The sequence below is a fragment of the Rhinolophus sinicus genome, chromosome 14 (genome assembly GCF_057876585.1).
Source record: "Rhinolophus sinicus isolate RSI-liver-muscle chromosome 14, RSI-T2T, whole genome shotgun sequence".
Classification (NCBI taxonomy): Eukaryota; Metazoa; Chordata; class Mammalia; order Chiroptera; family Rhinolophidae; genus Rhinolophus; species Rhinolophus sinicus.
This window is the reverse complement of record NC_142514.1, coordinates 153,794,394-153,817,356: the sequence shown is the minus strand read 5'-3', so window position 1 is coordinate 153,817,356 and position 22,963 is coordinate 153,794,394. Positions and strand designations below refer to the sequence as shown.

The window sequence follows — 22,963 nt, the reverse complement described above, 5'->3', positions numbered from 1 at the left end:
GTATTGCCATCTTAACAATAGTAAGTCTTCTGATCTAGCAACAAGGAGTGTCTTTCTATTTATTTATATCTACTTTAATTTCTTTCAACCATGTTTTATAGTTTTTAGAGTCTAACTTTTGCATCTTCTTAAATTTATTCCTAACTACTTTATTTTTCTTGATGCTGTTGTAAATGCAATTGTTTTCTCAAATTCATTTTTAGAATGGTAATAGACGCTTAACATACTTTTTTGCTTTTATTTAATCCTTAGCTCAAGTCTAGGAGGTGGGTATTCTTTCTCTTTGGAAATGAGAAAATAAAGTCAAAGAAATTAAATGATTTTGCCTGCAGGGCAACCAAGGTAGTGTTTCTGGGAGTACATCTGGATGAATGAAGAGACGGTTCACTTACCCTGACTGCAAATGCTTGCATGCTTTCTGTTCTCCCTTTGAAACCCAAGATGCAGTACCAGGAGGGTTGGAAGGGAAATTCAAGGTGTCTCAAGTGAATGAATGAAGTATTCAAGAATAAAAATTGGATCTTGAACAGTGGTGACAGTGGTAATACGTACTTCTTAAGACTTCAGGAGGTATTTGGAGTCAGTTTGATTTAGTGATGAAAGGCCCAGGTCCTGGGTTTGAGTGCTGGGTTCCCTATCTAACTTGCTGTCTAACTCAGCAAGTTATTTTGATTCTCTAGCTTTAATTTTCATTTCTGTAAAGTAGAGCAGTTATAAGCCCTGTCTACTTCATAGGGTTATTATTAAAAGGATTAAATCAAATACTATTCATGTTTGTAAAACTCAGAGCCCACAGCCTAGCACATAGTAAGTGTTCACTTAAATGTTCATTGTAATTGTTCCATTGCCTATAGATTTCTTATTATTCCATGCTCATTTTTCTCATTTCAGTACAAGTTCAGAGATCTAACTGTGGAAGAATTAAAGAATGTAAATACGTTTTTTCCACATTTCAGATATTCCATGGACACCTATGGTAAGAATCATATTCCCTAGTTTTTGCTACATTATATAAACTATTAATTATTTGTTCCTAGTGTAATGACCAGTGGGGAAAAGAAAGGGGAGGATCCCATGCTAGAGAGGGATTTATTGATTTATTTATTTAGCAATATCTAATCAATAGTAGAAGTCAAAGGCAATCAAGGCAATCAAAGAATACAATCACAAGATATGCACAGTAAGTAAAATGCGGTTAAGATTAAACTACACACACCTTAATAATGTGTTTCCCCGAAAATAGACCTAGCTGGACCATCAGCTCTAATGCGTCTTTTGGAGCAAAAATTAATATAAGATCTGGTCTTATTTTAATATAATATAAGACTGGGTCTAATATCATATCATATATCATATATCACATCATATCATAACATATGATATAATACTGGGTCTGATACTAATTTTTGCTCCAAAAGATGCACTAGAGCTGATGGTCTGGCTAGGTGTATTTTCGGGGAAACACTGTAACAGTGTTATACTAAAGAAGCTCACCAAACACTAGGAGATAACCCTGGAAAAGTTGGCTACCAGCCAGACCTCACCAGGTCTGCGTCTCCTGACGCTGTAAGCTGCAAGCTGCATACAAGTTCCAAAGCTTTCTAGAATGATGACAATTCACCATCAAGAGAGCTCTGTCTCAGAACTCAGGTCTGTCTTACATCTTTTTTTCAGATGTGCCTTACAGCCAAGCTCCTTGTTGCTGCCTCCCCCTCCAGGAATGGCCAGTTCCTGGAGGGTCCGGCAGTTAATGTGATAAAAATATTGCTTATCCGGCTGAAGGGCTAGTTCATCCAGACAAGCAACATCTACTGTTGCTGCTTGGGACCATTGGCCCAAGACCTTTCAAAGCCTGGCAACGTGCCTGTCACGTCGTCCTGCTATAACTTAGCTACTTCTTCACTTCATCTGCTGATGCGAGCGAGACAGATAGAAAGCAACATCATCTCATATCTCCCCCACTCGGGAAGATGAGACCAAAGGGGCAATTCTCTCAACCCCTGATCACAGAATTCTTTTAACCCTAAGCTAACCATCACCTCACATGCGGTAACAGATGAAAGCCTCACAGCACAGACAGAAAAGCAACATCATCTCATACAGTAAGCAACATCATTTCATGTCTCCCCTGCTCAGGAGAATGAGACCAAAGGGGGAATTTACTCAACTCCTAATCACAGCACAGAATTCTTTTAGCCCTAAGCTAACCATCACTTCACATGAAGGAACAGACAAAAGCTAATAAACATACGTCAAACAATGAAAGCAAATTTTCTTCAATATCTTCCCTACACTTAGAGAGCTACAAAATTATAGTTTCTCATTTCCCTCTTTTATCCCCTGCTTTTGCACTACCCTTTGTGACCTATGGTTTCTGAGGAAATTTAGGTTAATACAATTTACATTGTATTTTCTATTCCTGCTGAAACAAATTAGCACAAACTCAGTGGCTTAAAACAACACAAATGTACTATCTTACAGTTCTGTAGGTTAGAAATCTGGGCTAAAACCAAGGTGTTGGCAGGTCTTAGTTCCTTTCCTGAGACTCCGGGAGAGAATCTGTTTCCTTGTCTTTTTCAGTTTCCAAAGGTCACCCACATCCTTTGGCTCAAGGTCTCCTTCCTCCACCTTCAAAGCTAGCAATGTCGCATTTCTCTGACCATCCTTCTATAGTCAAATCTCCCTCTGGCCACAGCCAGAAGAAGGTTCTTTGCTTTGAAGGACCAATGTGATTAGATTAGGCCCACTCCAGTAGTACAGGATAATTTTACCATCTCAGGGTCCTTAACTTAATCGCATCTAAAAAGTCTCTTTAAATAAAGTCACATATTCATAGGTTCCAAGGATTAGGGCACTGGATATCTTTGGAGGCCATTATTTTGCCGACCACATATATGGTTGATTCTAAATTATAATAACAAAATTTTAGTTATCCGGTTCACTTAATATAGAAGGTCTGGCTACCTAAGAAAGATTTTACCTTACTATCTTTCAAAAATTTCTGAGCACAGCCCACACTTAGAAATATGTTTTGTGTCATGACCCCATATACATATAACTAAAATACTATGGCTACTCAGTCATGTTCCCTTCTATTCTATTACATTCCATTTAAAAACAAATGCTGATTGAGATTCACTAAATTAATTCCAGGACCCACGAATTAGTCAAAATACAGTTTTGAAAAACTTCTTTTTCTACATGTGTGTTTTATATTTGAATTAGTTGGGGTTAAGAAAATGTATCTAATTTGGATTTATATATTAGAAATTTTGAGGAGTTATTTGAAGTATTTCTTAGGACTAAAAATACTTCAAATAACTCCTCAAAATATAGCTAATTTTATATGTGGAAGAAATGATCAGTTCTGGTCCATCTGTGACTGGCCTCTTTTGATTGGCACCTCGTTGCCTGGGATGGGGCTGTAACAGCTATTAATACTATTTAATGAATGCCAGATATGCTTCCAAATGTTTTATCTGTGTTATCTGGCATATTTTTTTTTACAACCAAAGCAGTGAGGTAAGTATTATCATCTTTATTTTTCAAATAAAGAGACCAAGGCTCAGAGAGTTGAAATAAATTGTTCAAGATACACATAGCTAGTTAGGGATGGAGTTGGGGTTTGTACCCATATCTATCTTGCCTTTTGCTTGAATACTGCTTGTCCTTTTACAGTGTCTTCCTTCATCATAGCCTGTCTAGAGAAAGTGAGCTATGGTGCCATTACACCTTCAAGCTGTAGGATTTATATTGTCAATGTATATTTTATTATTGAAGACTATGATAGTCACACATTATAATCACTTCTGTTTTGGGTTTTTGAATAATATGATTTGACAATAAGCATTTACACCTGTGGTTTCTCTACCACTTTTCTAGGTTATTCTGTATCCCTGAGTAACAATCCCTGTTCCACACCTCTTTCCATTTTAATTTTTGCCTTGGAGTGACCCCTTCACTCATTGTTACCTTTCACTCATATAGTTCAAGGTAAACATTTGTACTTATGGACACTCTTAGCCTTGAGTTTTGTCAGGCCTAGTTTCCTCTTTTCCCATCCTAATAGGTCATCAAGTCTATTTGGCATTTTCTCTTCCTGCCTAGATAGTATAGCTACTGAGGTACTAAAAGGACTACATTCTAAGGCAGTATGATAGTTTGAAGCCAGAGGTAGTGTTTTCTGTATTCAGTTCAGAGATTAGGGCATTAATTCTCCACAATGTGTCCCAGTTATTGATGAGTACGTTGAAATTTCAGGGATGTGAAAGTTGAAAAAAAAGTTGAGAATAATGAAATTAGAAAAACCAAAGAAGATAATTACTGATCTTTCTAAGAGGTCACTTTAAAAAATACCGCTAACATTTTCTTTTCTGATTATAAAAGTTATAATCTGATTTCTGAAAGTGATTTGTTACATGTGACAATTATTTAATAAGTCTCCACATTTTATAATTCTTCTTATTAAGGCCTTTCACATTATCTCATTTGATCTTTGTGACAACTTTATAATGCAGTCTCACTAACTTTATTTTATAATCGATGAAAACGAAGGTCAAAGAAATTAACAAAAAGTCACATGCTTCTAAGTGGGGAAGATTGGCCTAGAAGTTGGGATTTCAGTGTCAAAGTCCTGTGTTCTTTCAACTATCCTCTCTGCTTTCTAAGAAAACAACATCTAGTAATTTCCCCTTGTCAACATTTTACTGATTCCTAGCTGATGGTATGTAGACGTGTAGACGTTATGTGTGTTTCTGTGTGTGTGTGTGTGTGTGTGTGTGTGTGTGTGTGTGTGTGTGTGTGTTAGGTGCCATTGAGTCGCCTCTGACTCCTGGCAACCCTACTTTAATACTGTTCTTCCTATTGCTGATTGCACATTCTGTGGCTTTTTTTTTTCTTCCAGTTTTCAAAGACAGTTCCCAGAAAGACCTGCTAAATGTCACTGGTACTATTCCTGTGATGTATCAGGGTAAGTGTGGAAGTTGAGAAATTGTGGGAATTTTCTAAAAGAGCAGTTTAAGAAGAACTTAACCTTTGTTCAGTGCCCTAACATTCTCAGTGCTTTGACATGTGTGTGATCTCTACAGAACCTTATTGTGTATAGCAGATTGTCCCAATCTGGGACGGCCTAGATTAATATCAACACATTCAGTTATGTAAATATTGAGTGATAACTATGTGCCCACTACTCTGCTGGGTGCTGGGATACAGAGGAGAGTAAGACAGACATAGGCCTGCTCTGGTGGAGCGTTATCTCTCTTTTCTGTAGCAGATGGCAGGGATCCCCACCTTTTTCTCCATTACGTCAATGTTTTGTGCCTCTCTCTTTCCCACTATGTGATGTAGTATTATCCCCATTCTGTAGGTGAAACTGAGTCTAACTGAGTCTAAGCCTAGTCAAGTGATTTACCTAAGACCATAAATCTGGTATCGGGTTGGAACTTCAAACTCACAACAGGAAAAATTTAAAACACAGGGGTTATTAAAGCTCAGAGGAAGCAACACAGTCTCAGTGACCTGACAGGTCACCAAAATAGTTAAGTGTTTGCCCCAAGAGAAAAAAAAAATCACTAACTTTTCCGTACGTAACTCTTCCTATTTGTCCAGACCTACTTCCTCCATGTCCAGCAGGGCTGACCTTTCAGATACGTATCACAGGAGATTGCTTTTATAGAGTGGTTTGAAGGACACCAGTGAAGCGTTGGTTACAGTATGTTTTTCTGAAGTGGAGCCTGAAATTCCACCATTAAATCATTGTTCTTTTAAAATACAAATAATCCCAGGAGGGATAACTTCCAAAATCACTAATATACAGTGCTGTGCTTATAGAATTCATTTTTTTTAACATGTAATAAGTACTTTATTAGTCATCTATACAGCTTCCTAGTAGTTAAACATAAATATAGGATAAAGAGACATAGAAGATGAGTAATTATAGACAAAAATTTTGGCTTCTCAGTTTCTTCAACACTTCTAATCTTAGGTGTGTTTTCAGACAGTGGGCATCAAAGTATATATTATATATGCAATCTATAAATTCAATATGAAGTAACACCTTGCTTTTACACTACCGTGTTTCCCTGAAAATAAGACCTAGCTGGACCATCAGCTCTAATGTGTCTTTAGAAGCAAAACTTAATATAAGACTCGGTCTTATTTTATTGGTCTTGTATTATAGTAAAATAATACCAGGTCTTATGTTAATTTTGCTCCAAAAGACGAGAGCTAATGGTCTGGCTAGGTCTTATTTTCGGGGAAACACGGTAATGTTATTGAAAAGATCCCGCGTACTTTCATGTATCGTTGACATAAGAGTTGATTTTTATTTTCCTTCCATGCCAAGTTCTCAGACTGTTTTCTGGCTGCCTGGAGAACTTTGCTCATACCTGTTCCCTGTTACTTGTATTGTGCATTTATTATAGTTAGATATTAGAAAGAGAGAGAATTCTAACCCACCCCAATGACTGATGGATTGATTGATTGATTTCACAATTCTTACCCACCGCAATAATTTCAAGGGTAGTTGCGTAGTAACAGAGGAGCCTATGACTTTGAATGAATCCTTGCTTAGTAGCATTTCAGTTTCTAGAACAGTGGGGGGAGGTAATAGGAAGACATAAAATTTTTCTTAATACCATTGGTAAGATGCCCCTCATTGGCACTCTGCCTCTCCTAGAGCCATGGAGTTATGTCATTGATTCTTGTGTGGGGTCTTTCAAGGTAGTAATGGTGCCTACAATACCTTCTTACTGGCCGTGCACTTCTTTTCTTTAATTTTGACTAGAATTATATCAGCTCAGTGTGGTGCACACTAGTTATTTCCTGCTGATCAGAAGGTCAGAATATATTATCTTTCTCGTCTATAAAATGGGCCAATAATAGAGCCTAACTCTAGAATTGTGAGGATTGAGTGAATTACTACTATAAGGAAAACTCTTGGCAGAGTGCCTGGCATGGTAAGTACTTAATAAATGTTGGCCATTATTGTTTGTCTGCCTGTATTACTTTCTTTTAGTTATTCGTGTTGTTAGTATAATAACTATAATAATACATGCTCATTCTAAAAATATTTAGACAGGATGAGGTTAAGCATATATCTAACCTCCCATTCAGTCCTATTCCGATATGAATCTTCTGTTGCTGCTTCCTTATGTTTACCTGCAGAGATTTTTCTGGTCTATTTCATATCATCCCTCCAAGATTGTATCAAGGTCTTGATGACACTTTTTCCTCATCCACCCATTCTTTAGAAACTTTATAGCTAACTTAAATTCTTATGAGATAGTTACTTTAAATCTGAGGACTCTACCAGGAGTTCTGACTCTTTGGTTAATGAATTACTGAAAGATAAATGGGCAGGGTAGGAGGCAGGGCAATTGCTGACAGAAAAGAATGGGAAAGAAGGAAGAAGAGAATAGAGAACACCAGTAGTGACATCTTACCAGTGAGACAAGGGAATCGGGCTCACCAGGTGCTTTGCCTGGCGTAGGCTATTAAAATGCATGAATACTGCTGGGAAGGGGCATTGATGGAGGTAGCAGGTCACTGATCTCAGGAAAATACCCTTAATAAACATTTCTTTCCTTATCTTTAATGTATAGTGATTGACACAGAAAGTGGCTCTATCGGGGTTTGGACTGCCACTCCAGCTATGTTATTAAACAAAAAAATTTTCATGGCCTAGCATTGTGGCTTTCCAATGTTTTAACTGTGACCCTACAATAATAAATACTTTTATAAAGATAGGTAATAGATATGTATGTATGTATATGTGTACACACACACACATATATGCGCATAACTGAAATACCATACTACGTGTCATACATTCTATTTTCTGTTTAATTCCATTTTAAAATATATTGTTTGCAACCTCCTCTATTAATTTTGTGATGCATTTTTGTGACCAACACTTGAAAAACACTGGCTTAGAGAAACTAGAGAAACTAGAAATTAGACAGAGAAACTTCTGGAAGAATGTGATGGTGCATCTCAGTAGCTGCTGGTCCCTTTGTGGTGCTATGATCGCATGACTTTATAATCATGGATTATCTACCAACCAACAGCTATGCCTATACCTTGATTGTAAATACTTAAACACTATGCGTGGTGACAGATGTTAACTAGACTTATTGTGTAGCCATACCTCAATGAAAAAAATTGTTTTTAATAGTTAGACAAAAGTAGAAGAGGAATGTGGTTCTGAGAACTGCTGATATAAAATAATAGACCCCTCCAGGTATAAGGACATTTCTGTAATGTACTGATTTTCAATCCCAGCTACACGTTAGAATTACATGGGAAGCTTTTAAAAAATTATGTCCAGAGGCCATCCCAATGAATCAGAAAATTTGAGGTAGTTGCCTGGATATTGGTATGTTGTGAAGTCCCTTAAATGTTTCTAATTTGCAGACAGGGCTGAGTATCATTGTGCTTAGGGGAGGAGTAAGCAAGATGAAAAAAAGTAGCTTTCAGTGGAAGGAGGCTTTCCTTAGTACGACAGTGGAAAAGAACACTTTTTATTTATACCTAGCCTATTTACAAAATGGGTTTGAGGTAAATTGCAAAAATTGTCAACACTTCATGGTTCTTACCATGTCATATTCTGATCTACGTATTTTACATACGTTAGCTAATTTCATCCTCACAGCAGCCTTATCAGGTAGGAGCTATGTGTGTAATGTGTGGAACTGGGACTTGAACCTAGACATTCTTGCTTTTGAGCAGCTCTGTTCTTAAGAACAGTAAAAAACATATGCAGTAAGACTTTGAAAGCAAGAATAAGTATCAGGAGCTACAGTAAAACAACTGAGGTAATTAATCAGATTTCTAGTTTAAGGTTAGTTTTTTGCACTTATATTAGGTTTAGCGTGGGGCTTCCTGGCAACCAAGGCAGTCAGAGTTTGACTCTGGGTTGGCATGAGTTACATGGTTACCATCGAAGAGCACATGAGTACACGCAAGTTCCTATCTCAGTACACTAATTAGAACCACTAGACAAGGTAACTCTTAAGGTTATTTTCAGCGATAAGTTCTATGCATCGAACCTAGCTTGTATGTTATGGTTCCTACAATGAGTGAGCAACTTCGTCTTTGCTCATTCATTCGTTTTTCATTTGTTTATTACCTCTGTCATTCTTATTCACATAAAACTTTTGTTGAGCAGCCAGTATGTTAAGCAGTATACTTGGTGCAGGGCATATAGAAACGTAATACGTAATCCTCTCTTAGGAAGTCGTTTACAGTGTAAAAGGAGAAACAGTCCTGTAAGCAAATCATTTCAATGCAGAAGAAGTAAGTATAAAAATAGAAGTGTCCACTACCATTCAAGAAAGGTACAAATAGCTCTGCTTGGGTAGAGCAGAGAAGGTTACGTAGTGAAGATGGGGTATCTCAAACTCCTGACACAATAGGTCCTATAAATATTTATTGAGTTGAATTGGATGAGCTGGCCATTGTCTTAATTAAATTTTCTCAAATGTTATGCTGGTGCTTTAAATGGAACATATTTCCAATGTGAATGTAAATGAAATGGGGAAAATAGGCCTCGATTTACAGAAATCCTTTTTATATAAACTTGACTACACGACTTATTATAAAATGCTACCTAGCTATGCCATAAGTAAATGTGTATGTTTTATTGTTGTTTGAAGTGTGTTTATTTTGTCTCAAATAGGTAATACATATAACATACCAATTCGTTTGTGGATTTTGGATTCTCACCCTTTTGCTCCCCCCATTTGCTTCTTAAAGCCAACTGCAAATATGGGAATCTCAGTTGGAAAACATGTGGACGCTCAAGGCAGAATATACTTGCCCTACCTCCAAAACTGGAGCCATGTAAGATCAAGTTGGATTTTCTTTCAAAAGTTCTTATTTGTCTGAGTATTTATCTTTGATCCTAGTTGATCAAAGTAACAAATATGTTACTGAATTTTCTTTCAACGATGTTGTTCATATGGTCTTTAAAAGTAATTTGAAATTCAGCCCCTCCTGGGGGTCACCCAAGTCCCAGAACCCTGATGACAGCAGCCTGCCTGAAGCTGCTCTCTCCAGGCTTAGGAGCCAACTGTTGTTTGCTCCCTGTCTTTTTATAGTTGTTTGCTGCTTGTTAATGTACATGAAAAGCTACTAGCAAGATACTGGGCATTATTTCCCAGTCATTCCCTATTAAAGAGTCTTATGTAATATATGTATTTATTTGTAGTTTTGCCTGTTTTTGACCTTTACATAAATTGAATCATACTGTGTATAATCTTCTGTTAATGTGCTTTGTTTTAACTTAGTATTAAGTTTTTAAAATTTACCCACATTGATGTATGTAACTGTAATTTACTTGTTTTATAGATCTCACATTATGCAATTTTGTTTTCTGCGTTTTTCATCTACCATTATATTGAGCATGGTAAATCTTTAGGAGTAGAATTATTGGATCAAAGGTTGTAAATGTGTTGAAGGCTATTCTTGTATATCGCCAAATTGGCTTCCAAAAGGTAGACGAAATGTTGCATGGCTACCATCAGTAGAAAGCAGTGTAGATGAGCACCTGTGTCAGAGCACCCCTGCTCTCACAGAAGGTATTATCATTAAAAGAAAACAAACCTTTGCTTATCTCTTCACATTTACTTAGAGGTTGTAGAATATACTCTCATTTCTAAAAGAAATGAAAACTTTCATGAAAGGATAATTTATAATATAGGTACCCAGAAAGTTGTAGAACAGGAGGACAGGGATATATATGTCAGAGTCAAGTGAGGTTGGAGTAACAGATGGCGTTAGGATTACCACTTCTGATTTTATATAAATTCTATAAAAAGGTGTGCAATTGTGGATACTTTACTTTGTTTTTATGGTTTTCTATATCTTTCATATATATAAAACCTTTAAAAGAAGAAAAACAAATACTAAAAGACAGGATTCACACAATTGTCAGTAGTGGAGTTTAGATGGGGAAACATTGATCTTTTTTGAACTTGTGCATTATTTATATTACTTGGTGATTTAAATAAGATTGTCAGTTAAATGTTATGAGTGGAACATGATAAAAATTTGTCCATTTGAAGGACAAAAAACGATGTCTTAATGTTTAGTTCTTTGGTTAGTTGAGAAATTGAAATCATTTTCATATATTTATCTATCACGTATGTTTCTTCTTTTTTGAATTATCTGCTTATCTCTATCCATTTTACCTTTCTTTTTTACTTGCTTTTCTTTTTTAAAAATTATCCTCAAACAGTGTTTTGAAATCTGTGCCTTTTTGTGGGAATTCATATTTCCTGTTTTCTCCTTCTGGCTTCCTTTGGCCCCTCTTTTCATAGTTTTGTTTGTTTGTTTAATAAATACTCAGAGATAGTTGAGTCTGTGTTTGATTTCAGTTCAGACAGTATTGATTTCATGTTACTATTCTGAGCCTCTTTATTATAAGCTAAAACTAGTCTTAAGACATTACATTATTTAAATTGCCCTATTTAAAAGTGCTATGGTAACTTGAAGTTCCACATGCAGTTGGAATTATAATTATGTAGTGTAATTATATAGAATTTTGGAGCTAGAAAGAATCTAAAGGTTGTCTAGGCCAAGGATTATAGACATTTTCCCCAAGAGAATCAGCGTGCTGTATTAGGCCTACAGAATTCTGTTTGAACAGCACAGTGGTTTGGTTTTACTTTGTTTTGTTTTGAATATGAATTTGAGTGCCTACACAAGCACTCTTTCCAATTTGCCGCAATAACCATCTCCCCAAAGTTTCTTATACTTTATAATCTCACACATTATGTTATCTGCTTTATCTTTAAAGGTGTTAAGAGTTTTTTATCCTACTGGCCTCCTCCTCTTAACTTACAAATAGTGATAGTGATTTATAAATACCCAGACTCTGAGAAATCAAGGACTTTTAAAAATGAACAAACTACTAAATATTCCTAATAATAATAATAACCATCTGTTTTACACTCAGTGTATAGTTTGCATGCATCAGCCCATTGGTTTCTTATAGTAGCCACTTGAGATTTATTATTCACATTATATTGCTGATAACACTGAAGCTCAGTGACATTAAGTGAACTTCACTAGGGTTGCTTAACTAGTTAAATGAAAAGAAACGGTACCAGACTAGATAATATTTTATCAATGTTAATTTTCTTATTTGGTAATGGTTGTATAGGAGAATGTTTAATTTTGTTTTTGCCTTTTTGGAAATACACACTATAGTGTTATTAGATGGACTCAAAAAGAATGTGGAGGCCTTGGCTAGAAATTAATGATTAAGATTTATTCAAGGGTCTTAGAGGGTTTGCAAACTGGAAACACAACTAGGCAATACTCAGAGTGTTCTAAAGAAGAAAGAAAAACTAAATCCATTCTTGGGGTGGCCAGTTAGCTCAGTTGGTTAGAGTGTGGTGCTGATAACACCAAGTTTGCCCAGTTTGATCCCTGCTTGGGCCATTGTGAGCTGCGCCCTTCTTAAAAAAAAAAAAAAGTTCCATTCTTAGGAATCAGGCCTGCATTCGTAGTCTCTGGATTGGTCTGAGATGGTAATCTTCTAGCTGACCGGTTGTCTGGGTAATGGCTGTCAGGCAGTCTTCATAATGGATGTTAAGTGGTCTGGATAAGTGCACATTCTTTCCTTAGTCCTTCAGGGGGTCACCAGAGGTTATCTGGAGGTTTGCTACATATCTAGGCATTGACACAGGACCAGAACGTTCTAAAGTTTAAGGTCTCAAGCTAGTTTAGACAAGAATAGAATTGTTTCCTCATACCTGAGTCTACTTGAGTTTAGTAATTAAGCAGCTTGACTGTGGTGACGCCATGTTATTTCTTCACTCTCTTTCTCAGTATTTTAGGGGTGAAGAGGTATCGTATCTGCAATTTACTCTCACTTGGTTCAGAAAAATATTTAGAGGGAAAGAGACTAAGAAAGCAAAAGTGAAGTGAAAAGTATATGGAAAATCTGTGTACTATTTTTGCAACTTTTCTATAGTCTGCAATTATTTCAAAATAAAAAGTTAAAAAAAGACAGATCATTCCCAAACATAGGTACTCTGCAGATGAGCACATTCCTGCTATTTTCCCACTTTATGGAGATGTATATGTAGCTTTTCTCCCTTTATTTTTTCAGTTAAAAGTATTAAAGCTGTTGAAGGTGTCACATGATTTCTATGGAAGTTTTCAAAAAATGAGAGTATAGTGCAATACTTTGTTTTGGCTACCTCTATAACAATGTATACTTAACAATGTAGTTAGTATTTGTTAGCAAATTTTTTACATAACTCTTCCCTTTGTGTGCATTCTGCAGCCTAAATCTGTCATTGTTGGATTAGTTAAAGAAATGATTGCCAAGTTTCAAGAGGAACTTCCCCTGTATTCTCTGTCATCATCTGATGAGGCGCGGCAGGTGGACTTGCTGTCCTATATTGCAAAAATCACGGAAGGTTTGTATTTTTGTTAATCAGAGAGTTATGAATTTATAATTTCTCACTAATAGCCTTTACTCTCTGTTACTTGATTTTTACAAATATACATATATATGTATATATATACACACGTATTTATGTTGAATCATAAATTCCTGTACATTTATGAACTATTACCTACCATACAGTTCCGATGAATATGGTTTCTTAAAATGTAAAATATTACTCTTATACTGACAGATAAAATAATTCGGGTTTTGTTCAAAACCACTCAATATATAGTAATTGTCCCAAATTTTTTCATTACATAATTATAGGGCTTTGCTTCATTTCTTTTTTTTTTTTTTTTTTTTTTTAATATTTGGGGAATATTGGGGAACACTATGTTTTTCCAGGATGTCAAGTCGTTTTTTCAGTCTAGTTGTGGGGGGGGTGCAGCTCAGCTCTAACTCAAGTCATTTTCAATGTTTTTAATCTAGTTGTAGAGGGCGCAGCTCACTGGCCCTTGTGGGACTCAAACCAGCGAACTTGGTGTTATGAGCAGTGTGCTCCAACCACTGAGCCAACTGGCCGCCTACCAGCAGCTCACCTCCAAGCTCAAGCCATTGCTTCTCACTGGCCCATGTGGGAATCCAACCAGCAACCTTGGTGGTGTGAGCACTGCGCTCTAACCACTGAACCAACTGGTCGTCCACTTGTGGCCCAGCTCCAAGCTCAAGCTGTTGTTTTTAGTCTAGTTGTGGAGGGCGCAGTTCATTGGCCCATGTGGGAATCAAACCGGCAACACTGTTGTTCAGAGCTTGCGCTCTAACCAACTGAGCCATCCAACCGCCCCACCTCATTTCAATATGTTGGACCAGAAAAATCTTTGATTCTCAGTGTTTCTCATTGAGTATAAAGCAAAATACCCATGCATATAAAATTTAGTGAGGAGCTATATATTTCTTTACATTTTAGACCAGAGTAGTAAGAATCACAATGTTTTTCAGAATTACAGAAATCCTATTTTTTTAGTCTTGTTACCGGAGAATGGGGGTTCTTGGTGAACGTCATGGGAAGGAATTCGAGGCTGTACCTAATAAGCAACACAGACAAAGCCAAGCAATCAGAGGATTTATTAAAGTAAAGAAAAAGAATACACTCCCAAAATGATGGGCGTGGGCAGGCCAGGAGGAGGGCAACTGTGCTGATGAACAAAGAGGCTTAGGATTTTATTCAAATGAAGGCACAGAATATTCAAGTTTTAGGAGTGGTGTCCCAGGTGTTCCCAGGGCGGGTCCCAGCTGTCTTTGCTGACTACTCCTTCCTGTGGGGAAGTGGGATTTCCTGGTTCTTATTAATACTTGGCCTTGTTGGAACTGTCATGGTGGCACAGCGGGTGGAGATTTTTTCCCTGCCCGCAATGCTGGTAGTATTATAATCTATTATAGTTAGCTGTAGCTGCATCTTTTCTTAAGAATGATCTCATCTCTCTTTCCTTTGTCTCCCACGCTTCCTCCTTTCCTTCCTCTCCCTTCTTTCCCCATGGCCCTCTTCTTTCTGCCTACAGTAACGGTCTTAAATAATATTTTATAAATGTTTGAAAAGATACGAGGTCTGACAATTAAGTTCGTGAACTTGTTGCAACAGTGTTGCTAACCTTTTTTGATATCAAGGGAATTATTCATTATGAATTTGTACCAACTGGACAGTTAACCAAGTTTACTATTTGGAAGTGCTGAAAAGGCTACATGAAAAAGTTCGACCACCTGAACTTCTTGCCAACAGTTCACGGCTCTTGCATCACGACAATGCACCAGCTCACACGGCACTGTCTGTGAGGGAGATTTTAGCCAGTAAACAAATAACTGTACTGGAACACCCTCCCTACTCCTACTCACCTGATCTGGCCCCCCAGTGAATTCTTTCTTTACCCGAAGATAAAGGAAATATTGAAAGGAAGACATTTTGATGACATTCAGGACATCAAGTGTAATATGACGACAGCTCTGATGGCCATTCCAGAAAAAGAGTTCCAAAATTGCTTTGAAGGGTGGACTAGGCCCTGGCATCAGTGCACAGCTTCCTAAGGGGAATACTTTGAAGGTGACCATAGTGATATTCAGCAATGAGGTATGTAGCACTTTTTCTAGGATGAGTTCCCGAACTTAATTGTCAGACCTCGTATTTTCTTTTTTAAAGAGTAGCCTTAGGAGTGGCCGGTTAGCTCAGTTGGTTAGAGAGTGGTGCTGTTAGCACCAAGATTGCCAGTTCGATCCCCTCATGGGCCACTGTGAGCTGTGCCCTCCTTAAAAAAAAGAAAAAAAAAAGAGTAGCCTGTATTTAGTAGAATATTTAATATGAGATTCCTGTCTTTCTTGCATTTCGTATGTTCAACAAGTATTTTTGAGTGCCTATTATGAACTACCATGTTTCCCCGAAAATAAGACCTAGCTGGACCATCAGCTCTAATGTGTCTTTTGCAGCAAAAATTAATATAAGACCCGGTATAATATAATATAATATAATATAATATAATATAATATAATATAATACCCGATCTCATAAGACCGGGTATTATATTATAAAGACCTGGTATTATATTATATTATATTATATTATATTATATTATATTATATTATATTATATTATATTATACCAGGTCTTACATAATATAAGACCGGGTCTTATATTAATTTTTGCTCCAAAGGATGCGTTAGAGCTGATGGTCTCCTAGGTCTTATTTTTAGGGAAACACAGTAGCACAGTGTTTTCTGTCCAAGTTATTGAAGTTTGGTGTATTTTTTAAGTTCTCATAATCATTCACTTTGCTTTCTAGGTGTATCAGACATAAATTCAAAGAACTGGGCAAATTATGAGAATAAAACAATTAACAAAATTACTGTGGTTGGAGGTGGAGAACTGGGAGTTGCCTGCACATTAGCAATTTCAGCCAAGGTATGTAAGGATAGTGGTCATAAATACATTTGTTATATTGCAACGCTTTTAGGTAGTTTATATTTAACATACAAGAAGTCATGGCTTAATTTCGTTATGTGGGAAAACCTCATTTTGTCTTATACTGTAGTTAGTTGACAAAAAAATAGTTGAAAACTCTCATCAGGGATGCTGCCTCTTAATTAGGCTTTGAAAAAGTGGTTTGGACAATGAGCTCATCATCCTAATCCAAGGGAAACCTCAATTTAACATTCATCTGACTGAGTCACAAACTCTTTTGTTTTCTGTCGTGCTGCTTTAATTAAACTCTTATTTAATAATTTTAGCTCTAAAATTAGCATTTTTGTTAAGACTGCCTTTTTCTTGTGTGTACTTTCTTTTAGGACCATAATTCCTGAGTTGACATTTTACTAGTTTGAGATTTGTTTATTTTTCATCAGTTCTTTTTACTATATTTTTTCTGCATAAATTATTTTCAGAAAGGCATTTGAATCCCCTTCTAGAGCGGTTCAAAAGTCCCTCCAGTGCCCAGTGTGCTGGTAACAGCATGTCTATTATGTCATTTGAGGGATGTAGCCCAGAATAGAATACCTTTCCTCTGTTTATTTGGTAGCTGGCATTTGGTTTTCTTTACTAGTAAAATTTGATTGTTCACCATCTAAATTCTTCCCTTTCCTTATCATCTAATTTCTTTCATTTAAGGCTCACATGTGTCTTGGAGGTAGATTCTACTTCAAGCAAATAATTAAATTGTATCCAGGGAGCTAGAAAAATTTAAAACCTGGCTGCTCAGAACAATATATACTAACTTTTGAGATGTTATAGTTTTATTTATTGCACCCTCTATCTGAATATACTGTTCCCTCTTAATTGGAATTTGAATTATTTTCAGTTCCTTTGTTACTAAACAGAATTCTTCTGTAAACATTGCTTTACAAGTTGCTTATTTTCTCATCTGGATTTTCTTGTAGGTGTACATAATTTCAAAAATAATACTAGCTAGTCAGAGGGCATGAATGGTTTTTATGGCACTTATTACATATTGCTAGATGGTTCTTCAGGAAGCACTAATTTATGCTACTAATAAAAAAGTGCACACTGACCTGATTTTTGGTATCCTTAACAGTACTGAATTTTATCAATTTTCTTCATTTTTATTAAGTATAGGAAGGCCCTTTAAAGTCATGTTGCTTTAACTGTTTAAGAGTCTTACTATCAGTATTCCTTTGTGAACTATCTAGATGGAACATTTTTTCCATTTTTCTTTTTTAAACAATGTTTTCATACAAGGCACAACATTCAAATAGTACAATAGCAGTCATAATAGTGACAGTGGTATGAAGGAATGGTGGTACCAGCAGTAACTAACCTTTACCGAATGCTTACTAGGTGCCAGGCACTCATTTTTACAGCAGCTTTGTGGCTTAGATACCATCATTACTGCCATTTTACAAGTGAAGAAACAAGGGCATAGGGAGGTACCCAACTTGCCCAGTCAGACTGCTAATAAATGCAGCCAGGCTAGGCAATCTATTTATAGAACCTGCATTTAAACAAAATCCCTGGTGATCCATGTGCTTCACTAGTCTATTTAATGCGATGCCTGCAAGCTGGAGAAGCTGTGCTCCAAACCACTATGTTATACTGCCTCATTATTACTGTTGTTGTTATTGATGGGCATTTGGGTGGTTTCTAGTCTTTTGAATATCTGTATACCTATTGTATTATTAGACACATGTACTAATAAACTTGTAGGATAATTTCTATAAATGAGATTGGGGGTTAAAGGAGTTACTGTATTTTAAAATTTTGATAGAAATTGTCAAATTATCTCCCATGTCAATTATACCAGTTTATTCTCATACCTACAACATATGAAAATACCTGTTTTTTATTGTTAAATTTTTGGATCTTTGCCTGTCTGATAAATGAAAAATGGTAACTCATAGTTTTCTTTGCATTTCTCTTACAAGTGTGGTTAACAATAATAAAATTAATAGGTACAATTTAGAGAGGACTGCTCTCCGCCAGCCCTATGTCACATAATTAATCCTCACAACCCATGAAGTAAGGCCAAGTTCAGTGACTTGCCCAACATTACAGAGCTAATAAGTAGTACAGCTGGGTTGTTTTCTTAACTTCTGTACTTTCTACCTGATAGCCTGGTAGGTCCCTGGGTACTCTTGCCCCTGCACTCTAAGGTGGGAGACATCCTCACCTCCTTTACTACTTTGGAAAAAGACTTTGCACAAAGGTAAACTGACTTCTGGTAGTTCCACGTTGTCATGTACGGTCAACCCACCATGGCACCCAGAGAGCCACCTACAGGCACGTGCAGGTATTTTCCGTGAGCTGTCTGGGGAGAGGACCACATGATAATAGGATTTCCTTTTAGATTTATGGTTATTATCCTTTTTTTAAAGAGAAGCTTGGCAATAGTGTTAACTGTGATGCTAAAATAGACCCAAAAAATCACTCTAAATTCTTTCAGAAGGTAAATTATGACATCAAAATGAAAACGTAAGCTCAAGAACAATAGCAAACACAGTGTACCGCATCATCTTTATTATTCGTTCCATCAAAAGAAACCTGCACTCTGTGACTTCTGAGTTAGCCCTTGTTAGATCCCAGTTTTCACAAGCCTAAAGGATCACATTATTCTGAATGAATTAAAAGTGACTAACCAGCCATGTCCAGTGTGATGTTGTTCTTTTTCTTATTGTACAGGGCATTGCAGACAGACTTGTCCTCTTAGACCTCTCAGAAGGGACTAAAGGAGGGATGATGGACCTTGATATCTTCAACCTTCCGAATGTGGAGATCAGCAAAGGTCTGGTTTTTCTGCTTAAAAAATGGATGCTTTGTTTGCTCTCATATTTAAGTTCTAGAATTTTTTTAAATAGACTTTATTTTTTAAAGCAGTTATAGGTTCAGAGCAATAGTGAGCAGAATGTGCAGAGATTTCCCATATACCCCCTGCTCCCACACATACATAGCCTCCCCCCTTGTCAACATCCTCTACCTGAGTGATACAATTGATGAACCTACCTGGATACATCATTATCATCCAAAGTTCATAGTTTACATTAGGATTTACTCGTGGTGTTGTACATTCTATGGGTGGTGTGGACGAATCTATAATGACCTGTATCCACCATTATCATATCATAGAGTTCTCTCACTGCCCTAAAAATCCTCTATGCTTTGCCTAGAGTCCTAGATTGTAATGCCAGTGCACCTAGTCCAAATCCCCTAAGATTCAAATAAGTTAAGTGACTTACCCAGAGTCATTCAGAGACTGCAGTTGATTATCAGATTGGATTTGTTCTCTGTCTCTGGCTTACATTTAGTATAAATTTGTTTTCTCTGATTGCTTGCTTTTTCATAATGGTTAAGAACACTGGTTTTAAAGTTAGTCAGATGCTGTGTGCATCCTAGTTCTGCCACATTATACCTCTGACATGTGTCAGATTATATAATCTCTCAAAGTTCAGTTTGATCATCTAAAAGTGGGAATAATACCTGCCTCTTGGTATATAGCAAAGTGCTAAATCAAGATTTTTTAAAAAATTCAATTCACATTGCTTTCACTAAAAATATATTGAGTTTTTTTTGTTTGTTTTTTAAATAATTTTTTATTTTTCAATTACAGTTGACAAACAATATTATATTAGTTTCAGGTGTACAACATAGTGATTAGACATTTATATGACTCTGATAAACCTAGGACCCATCTGATACCATGCATACTTATTACATTACTCTTGACTGTGTTCCCTATGCTATACTTTACCTCCCCATCACTATTTTGTAACTCCCAATTTGTCCTTCTTAATCTCTTCCCCTTTTTCACCCATCTCCCCACCCCCATCCCCCTTCCATCTGGCAACCATTAAAATGTTCTCTGTGTCTGTTTGTTCTCTGTGAGTTTGTTTGTTCATTTGTTTATCATTTATTTTTTTAGATTCCACATATAAGTGAGATCATATAGCATTTGTCTTTCTCTGTGTGACTTATTTCACTTAATACGCTCTAGGTCTATCCATGTTGTCACAGATGGCAAAATTTCATTCTTTTTTATAGCTGAGTAACATTCAATGTACCACTTCTTTTATCCATTCATCTATTGATGGGCACTTGGTTGCTTCTGTGTCTTCGCCATTGTAAATAATGCTGCAATGAACATATGGATGTATATGTCTTTTCAAATTAGTGTTTTGGTTTTATTTGGGTAAATACCCAGAAGTGGAATTGCTGGGTCCTTTTTTGTCTCTTTGTTTTAAGATCTATTTTGTCTGGTATAAGTATTGCTACCCCAGTTTTTTTCTACCATTTACATCCTCATGAAATATTTTTTTCCATCCCTTTGCTTTCAGTCTGTGTGTGTCTTTTGATCTGAAGTGAATCTCTTGTAGGCGGCATGTGTAAGGGTCTTGTTTTCTTATCCATTCAGCCACCCTATGTCTTTTTTTTTTTTTAAGATTTTTTACTGGGGAAGGGGTACAGGACTTTATTGGGGAACAGTGTATACTTCCAGGTATTTTTTTCAAGTCAAGTTGTTGTCCTTTCAATCTTAGTTGTGGAGGGTGCCATTCAGTTTCAAGTTGTCCTTTCAGTCTTAGTTGTGGAGGGCGCAGCTCAGTTCCAGGTCCAGTTGCCGTTGCTAATTGTAGGGGGTGCAGCCCACCATCCCTTGTGGGAGTCGAACCGGCAACCTTGTGGTCGAGAGGATGCACTCCAACCAACTGAGCCATCCGGGAGGCCTTTGGAGCTAGGAGCATGGAGCTCTAACCGCCCGAGCCACCAGGCTGGCCCCACTCTATGTCTTTTGATTGGAGCATTTAATCCATTTACATTTAAAGTAATTATTGGTTGTAGTGATTGCCATTTTATTATTCATATTTTTTATCTTTTTTTCTTCTTAAAGAAGTCCCTTTAACATTTTTTGTAATACTAGTTTGGTGGTGCTGTATGTACTGCTTTAAGTTTTCCTTATCTGGGAAAAAATGTATTGTTAAAATAAGTTTTAATAAGAACAAAAAGCATTTCTGTATAATTAATAAATAAAATTTTAAATGTTAAAAAAGTAATTTTAATTAAAAAATTTTACATGTATTTTATAATGTACATAATAAATTAGTACAGGCATATACAGAGGGAGCCAGAAAAATGTATACACATTTTAAGAAAGAAAAAAACTGTAGTAATTGTAATACTCAATATATACTGATAACAAAAGATGAATACAAGTCACGTTTGACTTCTGCAATTACAAGAGGTGCTCAAAGTGGTGACCATTAGCGTCCAGACACTTCCGATTACGGCGAACTACTGCTTGAGCATAGATAATATCTGTTATATATTTTTTTGGCATCCCGGTATATGTAGGTAAATACTATATTTGGGGATGTGGACTTAAAAATATTTTATTACCGGGGATGCATGATCAAAAAAAGTGGAAGACCATTGAACTAGAAAGTGTTTATTCTAACCTTCCGAAACCAGGTGACAGTGAAAGTCAGTTTGTAATATGTTGTAGTTGTTTGGCTTTTCTTTGCCTTTCCTTCCTTTGGTCCCTTGTATTCCTTGACCATATTTTCCAAGTAAAATGTTGAGGCATAATGGTCTCACAAGCCTAAATGTACTAAGAACTAAAGTTGAAGTTATACCTCTAGGTTATAAAACTTGGGTGTAATCGTGCTAGCAAGCCTCTGGATCCCTGTAGGATACAATGACTTCATTTTCTGTCTCTAGAAAGAGTGCAATAGTTGCTTTAATGATCCTTCTGTCGGCTTCGAGTAGAGGATCCCTGGGGGAGCTGGTTATTCCCTTGTGCCTGTCATTTCCAGGTACTGAAATTCTTAAGGGACCTCTTAACTCTTCCAAATGACTTTAGGGGACTGTTTAGTACATGGACCCTGGAGGCTGTGAGGCCATTTAGGACCTGAGGAAATTGTTTCCTCCTGTGTGTTTCATTAACCATCAATAATCGTGGTTTCAGATAATTGAAAGAGTAGAATCCTTGGGGTGGATATGTAGGGCATGGCGCTTGTCGCCAAGGAGAGAATGCTAACTGAGAGCACACTATCTCGGGACAAATTTCAGGTTCCCCTTGTTAATTTTGGCTGGGCATGAAATACATTTTGGCCGGCCCTGAAATACATTTTATAAAAAAGACACACACTGGGGCCAGCCCGGTGGCTCAGGCGGTTAGAGCTCCATGCTCCTAACTCCGAAGGCTGCCAGTTCGATTCCCACATGGGCCAGTGGGCTCTCAACCACAAGGTTGCCGGTTCAACTCCTCAAGTCCCTCAAGGGATGGTGGGCTGTGCCCCCTGCAACTAAGATTGAACACGGCACCTTGAGCTGAGCTGCCTCTGAGCTCTGGGATGGCTCAGTTGGTTGGAGTGCGTCCTCTCAACCACAAGGTTGCCGGTTCGAGTCCTGCAAGGGATTGTGGGCTGTGCCCCCTGCAACTAGCAACGGCAACTGGACCTGGAGCTGAGCTGCGCCCTCCACAACTAAGACTGAAAGGACAACAACTTGAAGCTGAATGGCACCCTCCACAACTAAGATTGAAAGGACAACAACTTGACTTGGAAAAAAGGCCTGGA

The 22,963-nt window shown here is 37.0% G+C and overlaps 1 protein-coding gene across 4 annotated transcripts in view; it reads left to right on the top strand.

The window, feature by feature from the left end:
- UEVLD (UEV and lactate/malate dehyrogenase domains) overlaps window positions 1-22,963 on the top strand; it is a 44,033-nt gene that overhangs the window by 6,841 nt on the left and 14,229 nt on the right. For 2 of the 4 annotated variants that reach the window (XM_019714953.3, XM_088791691.1), the window contains 6 exons: window positions 892-976; window positions 4,904-4,969; window positions 9,677-9,840; window positions 13,295-13,430; window positions 16,231-16,349; window positions 19,077-19,179. In XM_019714953.3, coding sequence (XP_019570512.3) covers window positions 892-976; window positions 4,904-4,969; window positions 9,677-9,840; window positions 13,295-13,430; window positions 16,231-16,349; window positions 19,077-19,179 — 673 coding nt within the window. The remainder of the gene's footprint in view (window positions 1-891; window positions 977-4,903; window positions 4,970-9,676; window positions 9,841-13,294; window positions 13,431-16,230; window positions 16,350-19,076; window positions 19,180-22,963) is intronic. The other 2 variants (XM_074336114.2, XM_019714958.3) reach the window with 2 other exon arrangements.